Source organism: Strix aluco, chromosome 2 (assembly GCF_031877795.1).
Source record: "Strix aluco isolate bStrAlu1 chromosome 2, bStrAlu1.hap1, whole genome shotgun sequence".
Taxonomy (NCBI): Eukaryota; Metazoa; Chordata; class Aves; order Strigiformes; family Strigidae; genus Strix; species Strix aluco.
This window is the reverse complement of record NC_133932.1, coordinates 108941699-108955435: the sequence shown is the minus strand read 5'-3', so window position 1 is coordinate 108955435 and position 13737 is coordinate 108941699. Positions and strand designations below refer to the sequence as shown.

The window sequence follows — 13737 nt, the reverse complement described above, 5'->3', positions numbered from 1 at the left end:
CTTCTCCACTCCCTGGCCATGCTGGAGATTTTAAACCCCTTCCATGACACCCACAGCATTCAAAAATCTTCTTATGCCTTGGAGCCCTACTTCCAGCTGTCCCACAAATGCATGTAGGCTCCCACCCTATTCCATCAACTGCCGGAAGGTGACATCCCCCCAAAATCAATATGACTGAAGGAGAGATCATATGCTTCCATTTTACAAAGCCCTTCTAATAACAAGCCCCCTGCTTTCGCCAGGGCAGACACGCAACCACAGGGAAGAGGAGAGCAGAGCTACGTACACAAACACTCCTCCAGTGAACACAAGGAAGTCTCCCTCGGTGATCCAGCACAGCCTGGTTTTGCCGGCGAGGAGGTGAGGCACTCTCGGAAGCGTTCCCGGACGCCGTCCCCACAGGTGACACTGCAGGGGCTCCAGGGCTGCCACAGGCTCCACGTTTCTGCAAATACACAAGCTCACAGCAATGAGGAACACATCTGCCTCCTTACCTTTAAAGACACAGCCATTTTTCTTCTTTTATTTAAGAAAAACAGCAATAAATAACCAAACAATGGAAATGGCAACACCAAAGGAGCAAGCAGCATCCAGGGACCTGCTTCTGTTCCCATCAGAGTCTGGGCAAAGCTCCCACTTTTTGTTTTCCTTTTTTCACTCCAGTGCCAGCCAGCAACGCAGCGGTCAGTCAGCTGGCAGGCAGGTTCTGCCTGGAACAACAGCAAAAGGAAATTAATCCACAAACTTTTGGAATGGGTTAGTAATTTATATAGTCATCCAATTCCTGACTGACAAATAGTGCTTTTACAGCAGGGTAACTTCATTGACTTAAGTGTGGTTACTCCTGATTTATATGATTGTGAAAGGAGGATAAGCCTACAAGGCCTAATGAAATGGTAGTATTGGTTTTTCCCTTTATTATCTTCTCAGCGCACAAACGTGTTATTGAATCATTCATTTGACAGCTTACAGGTCCCTATTGTTTTACTGCTGATGTTAGGCAATTAACTCAAGATGAAATTTTGCAGGTTCATTTATTTAAGTGGAGGCAGAATCAGGTTCTAATATTATCTCAAACATAATAATTTTTTAACGTGTAATGAAATCCCTCCTTTGCTTAGACAGCATCCTCATCTAGCGTTCAAGACTCAAACTTTACAGCAGCGAGAACCCAGAGAGAGAAAGGGACCATATCTGACAGCTGTGACACTGAAGCAGGACCACAACTTTAAATTCCAAACTAATGCACGAGTCCAGGTGCAATCTTAAAGGACAAAAACCCTGGGGAGTCTCCTATGGGTCAGCTGACTTGGTGACAAGGTTTTGAAATCTGCCAGAAAGAAAAACAATAGACCACTTAACTCCATTGCACCACTCACAGATAAAGTGGAAAATCAGCTAAATGAAAAAAAACGTAGATCAGGTTTGTTGAAGTTTGTTCTGTTAAATAATTTATGGTGTTGCTACTGCCAGCATAGGTCATGATCTTTGGTCTTATTACACAGTTGCTTTGCTGCTAGCACGCCCCTGAGCTCCTCACCAGTGACCAACTTACGATGTCAAAGGACTAGACAGTGTTGCATGACTGGAAACGGCTTTACGATTTCATGTTATATTGGTTGCTGTATTGTTCATAGTGAGTTATTCTTTTTAAAAGTCTCTAACAAAAATGAATACAGCTGTGTTTGAATAAACATGAAATTTTAACTGCTTTTGACCCTGTCCGACAAATTTTTGTGAGCACACCAGTATGAATAACATTAATGCAAGCAGCATAACAGAACCAGTGGGGGCTGCTCTCCTGCGTGCAGGTACTCACCTGCATTGCAGGATGGGGCCCAGAGGTTTTGAGCTTACACTTGTGCTGTCAGCCAAGGCTGTAAAGCATGTGTGGGCACATACTCACACACACTTGTGTGTAGGCATGTTCAAGTACATCTGCCTCACCTAACGCAGAGCGGAGATGGGCATGGTGAGACACCTCCGTGGTGCTGAGGTTTTAAGCCCACACAACACCAAGTGACCTCCCCGGCTATTTGCCATTCTCTACCACAATATTGTGATATCCGTGATCCCAGGCTGTCTTTCACTTTGTCCTCTTTATGTACCTCTCTGCTTTCACCCCTCCGTCTTTGGAGCTGGACAGCTGTTACAGCAGGGCAGAGCCCAGAGCCAGGCTGAGCTTTCACACTCCTCTTCCAGTTTGCAGCCGCGCCAGTTCCCAGTAAAGTGTGAAACAGAGCAAGATGGGATGGTGTGTGGTGTCAGGAGGAAAGGGAGTCAGAGGATGCCAAGGAGCGGGGAACTGAGGAAGTTTATTGGGGTAAAGGAGTCCCTCAAAGGTACAGACACTGGACAGTTGCAAAATCACATCAGCTAGTGAACAGAGCTATTAGTGAGGGCAGCAAGAAAAAACAGCCATAACAGTCAGTCAAGGGCTCACTGATCGCTCCTTCAAAAGACTTCATAGTATCACAGTATTTGGGGATCTCATGACACTTTTCTTCATATGTATCATGAAAGACTCCAGCAGTGTCCCTCATCGCTAGCAGAAGGATGTAGGCTAGTTGGAGAAGCACCTACCTCCTCATACTCTACATTATGAGAACAGCTTGGTGAGTCCCTGACATAATTTCCAGTGTGTGATCTAGCTCATTTCCCTCTCTCCACATTCTCTGCTCATTTAAACTTCTGTTAATTACAGTCAGATATAGAGCCAGACCCAGAAAGGTTCTGGTTGCCCCCAGTGCTAACACTGGTGATCCTGCAGGGTGCTTAGCAGCCTCTGCATTGATGCCTGTGGGCTTGAACATACGAGAACCTTTAGGATGAGTAATTTTCTAACTTTGACATCAAATCTATGATGCCCATTGCTCTGGGGCACTTTTCACTGACTCCAGCTTCAGCTGCGGCCACAAAGTTCCTTAGCAAAAATATTTGGCATCCATAGCTTTGGGGCCAAGAATATGCGCCTTAAGCAGCAGGAGAGCAGGAAATGCTCCAGCTCCCATGAAAGATGGGAGATTTAAACTCCTGCAACTTGCTCTGCAACCTCCTGCAATTACCAGAATGTAAAAGAAAATGAAGCACAGTTTATTCTCCCCCAAGGAAATGAAATGATTAACCTCCATTTAAGATAAATAGATCCAAAACGCCAGGGGAAAAACCAGAAGGTACACACTGCAAACTAGCTCTAATAAGTGTGAATCTTTTCACATACTATTGAGGAATCAATTATCAACATGAAGACATCTAACTGATGAGTTAGTTTGAAATAGCTGGCAGTTGGCAGATCTGCGAACATGAAAGATAAATGCAATTAACTGTGTTAATTATTGCTCTGCATAAATATCTCCCCTCAAATTTCTGTGTTCATAAGACTTTGAGCATGCAGCACTATGCAACGATGCAGTCAGCAAGGGTTGCTCAGCATCATCCTTCCAGCCTGATGCACGTGACAATCCTAAGCACTTCAACAAGACCAGTGATATGGGACAAAATCGCTAATTATTTACAGGCTCATGTAAATGTCTATGCTATCCTGGGGGACCGCAGCGTATCTGTGGAAGTTGAGATCAGTTTTTAGGTCCTGAGACTGGGTGTACACACATTTTACTGGTGTTTGGATAAAACCTAGGAAAACACCCTTCTCATCTGTTCCATGTTTCTCTATTTCCATGGAAATGGAGCCTGGGTGCACAGAAATGGTGGCATGCTCCAAGAGGTTACTAATTTGGATAACAAAAGGACAAGGATCCCTTTAAAGGAAGAAAACCTAGACTCCACCTGGGCAAATTAGTCTTTTCCCCACAAACAGGCATCTTTAAGAATTGCAGAGGCACAGCCTAATAATTTTTTTTCAGAAGCTAAGAGCTATCCCAGTGAGTCCGTAACACCCTATTTATTCCTAAAATGCTGAGGGTGTGGAGATGAAGCAGTCACTGATGCAGGAGAAGTGGATGGGGTACAAACCAGCCCTGGCATACCCAGAGCCCCTACATCTGCCTATTTCTAAATAAACATAAGCCAGGTACAGATTCAGGCAACAGAGCTAATTGGTTCCCAGATTTTCCTACAGATAGGCAGGCCTGATTCATACAGTCTTATTCAGGGAGCAAGAATTTGATGGAAGTTGTATATCCCTGCCTGACCCATAGATACTCTACTTACTCCTTTCCTCCTTTACTGACCACTTTTCCCTCCAGAAGGTCTTCCCCTACCTTCCTCTTTTCCTTTGCTGGCAACAGCTGCACTTCTCATGCCTGGCTGACCTCCCAATACTTTTTTTTGACAGTTAGCAAAAGTCAGATGAACAAAATTCATCTCTGATGTCGGCAAGTGCAAGAGACTTCACTGGGAGTCACACCAAAGTTGAAAATGGTCTCCAGAGTGTAACTAAGAACTGTAAAATAAATTTAAGTAACACTGGAAATACGAAGAAGATACGCCTGTTTCTATGCTGTGGTATTATTGATTAATTTTATCAGTCTCATCCTGAATGTTTCAGGTTGAATACAGGCTAGGGACATGGAACATCCTCCTAAGGAGTGCCAAAGTCTTGTTGCTGGGGACACTTAAATCCCATATGAGCAAAGCACAGGATAAAGTGTTGAAAAGAATGAGCCTGTAATGCATCTGTTTCTGGGTAAGATGATCTAACAGAGTTTCATACCTCAGACAATCAAATAATCCAGTCAAACCCAGGGAAAAAAATTAGCTGCATGACTCTAAGTCACCTGTGTGAAACAGTTAACACCCCACTGAGATGAAGTGACTCGCATCTTGCTGTTGTTTTTTCACAGGTTCTTCAGCTGGGAGTCTACAGAAAGCTGCGTAAGTGCTGGCTCACATTTAATAGACATATTCCCCACCTTTAACAGATATATTCACAGTCTTAGCACAAGCTTTTTTGCAACACTTGTTCTGAAGCTGATGCTCTGGAGTTCTGGAGTACTGTGTCCAGCTCTGGGGCCCCCAACATAAGAAGGACATGGACCTGTCTGAGCAGGTCCAGAGGAGGGCCACAAAGATAACCAGGGGGCTGGAGAACCTTCCCTATGAGGACAGGTTGAGAGAGTTGGGATTGTTCAGCCTGGAGAAGAGAAGGCTCCAGAGAGACCTTATAGCAGCCTTCCAGTACTTAAAGGGGGCTACAGGAAAGATGGGGAGGGACTCTTTATTGGGGAGTGTAGTGACAGGATGAGGGGTAATGGTTTTAAACTGAAAGAGGGTAGATTTAGGTTAGATATAAGGAAGAAATTCTTTACTGTGAGGGTGGTGAGATACTGGCACATGTTACCTGGTGAAACTGTAGATGCCCCCTCCCTGGCACTACTCAAGGCCAGGTTGGACGGGGCTTTGAGCAACCTGGTCTAGTGGAAGGTGTCCCTGCCCATGGCAGGGGGGTTGGAACTAGATGATCTTTAAGGTACCTTCCAACCCAAACCATTCCATGATTCTATGATAGCCTGGGCTGCTGCCCTGGCTCATTCAGGGCCACGGGGAACGTTCTCCTTTCTAGTTCAGCCACAAACCAGAATCCTATTACACAGGCTGTACTAAACCTGGCCGGGATGAGGAGTAAAGAGCAGGATTGGCAAAGCATCAGGAATATAACTGAAGCCTGATCTATGGAAAATGGGTGTGGCAAAATAATCTTTTATCTCATCCTCTGTGGCTTGGATGAAGATAATTTTAATGATTTAGGAGCTTTGATCTTTTATAAAACAATATCTCTGCTTCACAATAATAGAGCATATGCTAAATGAAGCAAGAACTGGCTGAGTGACAGATTTGATCTGCAATTGTCAACAGAAAACCATCACCGAGTGGGAATGCATTTGGAGAGATTCCAAAGGGATTAGTATAAGGCTCAGTGCTGTGCAATGCTTGCCTAGTTGACACAAAAATAAATATAAAACCATTACTGAGAAAATATGTCACTCCTGTGATGACATAAGTAGATAGTGCAGTTGTTTGGAGCAACATAGGGCACTTGCTAAGTTTGGATAACTCAAGCAAAGTAGATCATAAATCAGCAAAATGCAAAATGTAGGAAGAAGGAATACAAATTGTACCTGCAGGATAGTAGACTACATACTGAACGGTCATACACAAAAGCAGAGCAAAGGAAGTTTTCAGCGTGAAAGCTATGGCAAAAGTAGCTAATGCAACTGGTGGAATGAAAGCAGAGGTAAGGGTAAGAAGGGTGCTACTGCTCAAGCAGCATCAGTGAGGAGGACGTCTGAACACAGCACCCAAAGCTGGCACCTGTGTTGTCAAATAAAAATGAGTGTTTAAAATAATGGAAATGGAGCTAAAGAGAGCCAGAAAACGAATCAAATCCTGAAGAAAATGCCTTCCAATTAAAGACTCAATCTTTTCAGTTTATTAAAATGAACACTGAGATAATCTGGAAGGACTGAGATAATCTGGATGTGCTAACGCCTTCGCGGGGGAAGAAAGTGGATAGGAAACAGCTGTCTCCTCTAGCAGAGAGCCAGTCACTAAAAGATGAAGCTAGATGATCTCTAGTTATGAAACACACAGAGTTTCCCTTTTAAAAAAACAATAAAAATCAGAGCACAGTATTGAGAGAAATTACCAGAAAGATCTCTGGTTTTTGATGCCTTCAACAAAACACTGGATAACTCTCCAGAGGGTAAGAGGCAGCCAAATGCAAAGACTAGCTGTGGGACTCAACACCAGGGTAACTGGATGAAAAGTGATGGCCTGTTCTGCACAGGAGCCCAGACTAGAGGATTTGTCACCTCTCCTTGTCTTAAACTGAGTGGGTTCAGGAAGTCCAAAGCAGAAAATAAGTGACTTGAGGAAAGGTGCCTGTTGTGGAGCAGCTGCACGTTTTACACAAACAGCTATCAGGGGTCCGGGTCTATACACACCACCTCACAGTGCCCTGCAGCAGGGTGAGAGGGCTCAGGCGAGGGCTTTCCAAAGCAGCCGGGAGGCGGATAGCCATCGAAGGCCGTGCAGCTTTGCTCTGCCTGTTGTGGCTTCAGGCTGATGCACCCCTCCCAGAATACCCTGCTCCTTTCAAACACTGCCTGTGGGCTTTGAAGTCTCACAGATACAGGCACAAAGTCAGATGTGCTGCAGCCTAATTAATTTCAGGTTGACATTTTATTTACAGCTACACAGTGTGGTTTCACTTTCATCAGCTTTGTAGATTTGACACTTCTAACTTGGCAGCTATTGACTTAACTCCGTTCTTCACAGGCGCAGCCTGATTCTTTCAACTGCGGTTGTAAGGATGGTGCTATTGGGGAACCCAAGGAAACAAAGCAGATTGCAGGGAGTCATTGCCTAAGGTGGATCTCATCAATTAAAACAGTCAAATATTGAGCACAGAAACATATCTATGTCATATCCTAGGTATTCATCTGTCAGGGTAATTATCCAGATCATATCAGTGTAGCATACCACCCAAGCACAGAGAAAGAATTAGAATTCTCTCTTCCTTTTTCCTTAAGAATTATCTCCATTAAGAAAATAATATGCTTTCATTTTCAGATAGAGTTTCTTATGCCAAAGCAAGAGAGAGTGCCAACAGAGAACGCAGATGGGAAGTTAAGATGAAGAGAAGAACTACTTACCAAGTTTGGCATGTGGTGAAAATAGAGGTCATTCTTAGTACAGAGTGTTAATTAAACAGCTAACAGTTTTAGAATTTATGAAATAGTACGAAGTATGACCACACGATACTAGGAACCTAATTAAGGTAGGCTGTGTCTGGACTGTGTGCTATGGAGCATGTCCTACACTCCTGGTCTCCTGATGATCCCACTCAGATACCTGCCCATGAAGTTCAATGACCCTTTTTTGGCTCGAGTTCCTGCACTTCCTTTTCAGCGAGACCATGGGGGGGGTGGGGGGTGGGGGTGTAGAAAATGGTGTACATCTCAAACCTTTCAACCCAAACTCTTTGATGTGTGCAGATGGGAAAGGCCAATTCATCGCCTATGGACACAAGCCTGCTCCAAATGAGAACATTTACTTTTCTGTTCCAGGGTGTAGGCAACACAACCTAACCCAAACCCAATCCCCTCGTGCACATATAGCCCACTCCTCACTGTAGTTGCCTTCAACAAATGAGGGATGAGAAGGACATTTGGCTCATCTACTTCCTCTGCCACACTACTGTGATTTGTAGACTCTGCCAAACCATGGATTGCCACCTCTGAAGCTACAGCTGCATAATATATATAGATATAAATAGAATGTATAAATATTCCCTGCTTAGGGCTGAGGAGTGTGCTCAAGCTCTGTCTTGTGATCGTACTTAACTGTGATCACTTCTTAACCGTGACCATTCATACTCCTGGACACGGTCTTGGCTTCTGCCAACCAGCACCCTCCCAGACCATGCCTGGTCATAGCCCAAAGGACTATATGGACCACAGACTGTTCCCAGTTGGCAGTTCGTCTGATTCTAATCTTTCCTGGGAGGAAAAGTTTAACTATATGAATGTGACCCATGATCTGTCAGGTGGCCTCATGGGTCAGAAAATGCACCCTGGTCTGTTTTAAGCAGCAGAGACATGTCTTGAAAGGTTGCTCAAAAAACCCACAAGCTGTCCAAGTGACACGACAGTGTCTTTCGCTGTGGCCAAATCCTGATTCATCTCACCGAAATTTGTGTATCTAACAGGTAGGACTCTAAACTCCTACAGCAAATGGGCTGGAGGAAAAGACACCCAGGTGAGGATGCAGCCCATATGTCTTCTATACCCATGAATCACCCTTGTGAGATGCCTGTCTCTCTTGACTAAAAAGGTAGACAACTACTTAATGTTGGACCCTTGGCTTTTAGACACTTAGATGTAAGTAAGACTAACCCTACCTTTAGTGTCTCCAGTGGGCCAGATCTACTGCAGTAGCTTCTTACCTCCCTGAGAGGGCAAGCTTCAGTTTTGCCTGAACTAGATAGATACATCATTCAGAATGCCCCAGACGGTTTTGGTTGGTACTTAGCATTAACTTAGTGCAGTTTTAAGCTACCACAGTGGCATTTGTTATCAAATGTCCTTGTGTATGTCTCTAGATAACAGTCTACTCCATCTTGTTCTCATCTGAATATGGCATTACAACTGTTTTGTCGGGTGTTAGGAGACACAAAAAGTCCCCTACTGAATAGCTGCATCACAATCAAACCTATTTATCATTACCCATGTTGGCTAGGAAGAGTGCTGATTTAGGCTGAAAGAGGACGAACATCAGTACAAACCCATGTTCCTTTGGATCATCATACACGCCTTAACTCTTGCTGGAAAATGACTTCGGTTTGAGAAATTAAAGAGGTCAAAGCAGTATTTGTTCTTCCCCACATCAAACAAAGTGCAGTTAAATTCTGTCCTGTTGTCTCCTGGGTGAATGGTGTTTTCGTACAGCCAAGTTGTTCTTTGACTAGGATGCTTGAGAGACTCTTTATAGACAACAATTTTTCCACTGATAGAAGTGCACGGTGGAGAGACTACAAAGACCTGAACCAAAGTTTTGCATGTTGCTTCTGGTGCTACAACCAGTCTGTATCCAAATTTGTGGAGGAGATCAATGGGTCCCGTGGAGGCAATGATGGAATGTGTTTCTAATGATTTCAGTAACACAGTGATGTATGTTTCTTGACCAACAGGTGGGCAATCAAACTCTACCCACTGGGACCTAGAAAGCAGGATTCTTTTGCTAGTTCTAATGCCCAGAGTATCATCAGAGCTTACTCTTCTGAATTCATAAAGGGTGCTGGTGAATATCACATCTAGTGAAACCACTGTCTCGTTCATGGAACACAACTGCTCGTTTGTAAAAAGTCCAACCTGAAGGGAGCTCCCAAGCACCTCTGAACTTTTGTTCAAATCAATGTGAAATACAGGCCATTCTACATGAAGGGTGGACACGCTGCTTCTGCTCCACTGGGCAGCACTGCTGTTATCGCTCGGAGAGACCATTCTGAACAAGAAGTCCCCCGCACTCTTGAAATGGAAACACTCAAACTCTATCCTCCCCTGGGACCGATTTGCTGGAAGCTGTTTTCTTGCAATTATCTCGTTGGTGCTGGCATCCAGCAACAGGATGGACAGATGCTCTGCTGTCACATTACCACCACTATAGTATTGATATTCCACAGACACTGTGTCATTGCTGAAGGCTACATGACCTGGGCGCTCCAACAGGAGATACTCCACTTCGCCGAGAACTGAAAGGAAAAGAGTTTCATAGCAGTATTAAAAACCAAAGAGACAACAGATTGTTTATCTACCTTATGGAAGAAAACAAAGATTTATAAAGTGGATATTTAAGAAGTGGTTCTCAAACTTTTTAAAGTGAAACAGTTCACCAGAAAAAAAGAAAACGGCCTAGCTACAGCAATTAAAAGCTCACCACCTCTCCTTTATGCAGGGACGTGGTTTCTAGCAGCTCAAAGTCCACTGCAACAACATGTCCAGGAAGGTTAAAAACAAAGTTTAAAAAAAAAAAAACCATAACCCAGAAGATTCACAGAAAACTTCATTTATCAGGATAGATTCTCAAACTTCTCAACTTCTTTCACTTAAAGATTCTTAAAGTCCACTTCACAGTGGCCAGCTGTCGTTCCACTTTAGCTATAATTTAGCAAGAGAAGGACAGTAGTTTCTTAATACAGAAACATGAAAAATGTCCCCCCAAATTAAATAAAATAGGAAGTCTGCATGATGCTTTTTGAAGCCTCTTTTCTTGCTCTGTCTTATGAATCTTTCATTTTGCTCATTTGCATTGCAGAGACACTTGACTGAAAGAGCTGAAAATAACAGTGATGGTGACTGCAGCACTTTTCTTGTCTCAGATGTGGTGCAACATGCCTAAATGACATCATTTCATTATAAATGGCGCAGTCTTTTTAAATGCACTTCTTGCATGACCATGTTTGTGCAAGTTGCCAAATTATCCTGAGACGTGCTGTAACTAGTGGGGATAGATGATATCTAAAGCAATGGATTGGGAAGATCACATTTCCATTCTCAGCTCAGCTAGCTTTGCTGGGTTGCTTGAAACTTAAGGATTTCAGACATAGAAAGGTTATCTGAAAAATGGGAACTGCACATCTATTCCAGATATAGAATGTGCTGTGAGACATCTTTATTTAATTAATTGTCTGGGAAAAGATTTCCGAGTCTTGGATCGAAGGTCATACGGAAGTGTAAAACTCCAGTTACAGCAATCCTTTCATAAGTAGTATCAACCAACAATACTTTGACTTGTTAAATCTGTTACACATGTCTTAAGATTACCTCAAAGAAAGCTTTGCTGGAAAAACACTGCAACTGCCAAGGCAAGCACTCAGCAGTCAGGAGTAACAGGACTCATCTCACATAATATTAGACGCCTACTGCTCTAAGCTTCAATTTGAGTTAGTCACCTTGGATTCACTTTCTTGTCAGCAGGGAAAATTTTCAGGAAGAAATTCATCTGACCAGCTACAAACATTTACATCAGGGTGAGGTGCAGCATGCACTAGAAGAGCCTATTACCCTCCACCAGCTATAACACGTCCTTCAAATAACGAGCTCCGACCACATCCATTAAGTCCGAATGAAGGTGGCACACACAGCCTTATACATATAAATCATGCATATACTCTTACACGTATGTACTATAACTCAGTCTTTAATTTCCACAAGATGCTGCTTCATTTGTCAGATGGATGGTGCTTGTTACCAGAGGGCTCTTTTGTTCTCATTCTTCCATGGGTGGTCCCATGTATTATCAGCTGCACACCATCCAAAATCCATCCTGATAACACTGAATTATTCATTTCTCCCATGGACTGTTCTGTTGTGCTCTTATCATAGTATATTAGTGCATTAGAAATATTAATGAGTTTATCCTTCTGATATCCCTGAAAGATGAGAGGATGCCACTATTCTTGTTTAGTGTGTTAGGAACCAAGGCACAGGCACAAAGGTGAAAACTGTCAAGTATCTACTAATTGTGGATACCCTGAGAAACCCAGGACCTGATTTTAAATACAATGGTCCTTCAGACATTCAAAGCAGGATCCCACTGCTCCCAGCTGTGGTGAGCACATGGCACCCCAGCAAACCTGATCTCAGCTTGGACACTCAATGAGTAGGAAACTGACTCTGAATGTCTGAAAAATAGCTCTCTATGAATTACCCAGCAAAACATTCTCTTTGCTCTTCATGCTTTGGTTCTGTCATCTATGTCTGCCCATATTTTCCAGTCCTGTTCCTACTGTCACCATCTCTTGGGTACTATCCTAACTCCATTACCACGGTTCTCCAAACTCCTGCCCTCGTCTCTTTGCCTTATAGCTCTTCTACCTTCTGCTGTTCCTTGGGCCTGCAATTAACTCCAGCAAGTTCCCACCTTTCTTGCTCACTGCTAGCATGATAGCAGAGAGTACAGGACAATCAACTCTAGTGCCCAATACTACAAATGTGGGGGAACGTTGCTGCCCTGTGCTGGCGCAAGCACAGTATTGTGTGGGGCTGGCAAGAGGATCCAGAGGGAGTTGGGGAACGCTTGACTCTTCAGAGAACTTCATCACTAACTCATCTGCAAGGACTTAGATCTGGACCAAGTCTGGGCAAATCTTCATAAGGACAGCAGAAAGCATGTTGCAGGTCACCGTCAGCATTCTAACAAATACAGAGTTCCCACAGCTGTGTTAGAGCTTCCCAGTGTAATGGTTTGTGAGTTGTCGGGTTTTTGTTTCTTTGAACATAGGCAAAACAATGCATTTCCCTACAAAGGAATTGGCTAGGTTCAACTTAGCTGGAACATTATAAGGGAAAGGCAAAAATGCAGCATAAAAAACTTCAACTTCAAGCTTTAAACTTACAGCAAAAACATTAAAGTGATAGTAATGAAAAGCATTGATGTTTGTACCTACTGCTTTACTGTCCTTGCTCTCTTTCATGACTGTCTTGACTGTCTTGCACTATTTTTTATTTGGAATGGCTCAGATGAGAAGTAACACCACTCTGTATGTGTGTGGGAGGAGTGGAGAGAGGCCAGGGGATGGCCATGTAGCTCGCATCAACCCTAATGCAGATCACTTGGGAAGCGAGGAAAGCGAGCATTACCGAGGACGCTGCTACAGCATTGCACAGCTCTGGCTGGTGCACCACAGTTCACAGCATCCAGTCCCCCATCTTTGGTTAATAACACAAGAACTTTGCACTCATGGACAGCCCACACAGCAGTTTTTTACAATGCTCCAAAAGGCGCCAGTCAGAAGTAGCTAGCTTCCACCACAAGCTCCTTCAGCTGCCCTCCAGCCCACTGTGCATGCATGCTCTGTCACATGCCTGAACTTGGTCCCAGTTGTTTAGACAGCCAGTCAGGGGCAGCTTTCAATGCATTTCTATATTTTTGGTTGTCATTACAACGGTCTCCCATCGAATGGAGTCTGGCTGTGGTGCCAATCTGCCAGAGGCGTCTTTTCAAGAACTCACTCTTGGAAAGATCAAAAGGAAAATCCTTGTTTTCACTGAAGAGTGAGAAGAATTATTTGAGGGTGATATTCTGATATTTATTTATTTTTAATTGTGTTTAAGCCAACTTGGGTTGTGCTGTTGGCTTGTCAGCTACCAGTAGCACAAGAGCTAAGAAGAACAAACACATCAGAAAAACTGGTAAGAAATGAGAATACTGCTTTGTTGCATGTTAGGGCTTTTTTTAGCATTACAGTAGTTTTCCAGAGCATACTGGATCATTTAA

The 13737-nt window shown here is 43.6% G+C and overlaps 1 protein-coding gene across 1 annotated transcript in view; it reads right to left on the bottom strand.

The window, feature by feature from the left end:
* The window catches only part of THSD1 (thrombospondin type 1 domain containing 1), a 28083-nt gene that overhangs the window by 5973 nt on the left and 8373 nt on the right, over positions 1-13737 (bottom strand). Inside the window, exons 3-4 of the mRNA XM_074815780.1 lie at positions 9245-10210; positions 287-445 (exon numbers count right to left, since the gene is read on the bottom strand). Coding sequence (XP_074671881.1) covers positions 287-445; positions 9245-10210 — 1125 coding nt within the window. The remainder of the gene's footprint in view (positions 1-286; positions 446-9244; positions 10211-13737) is intronic.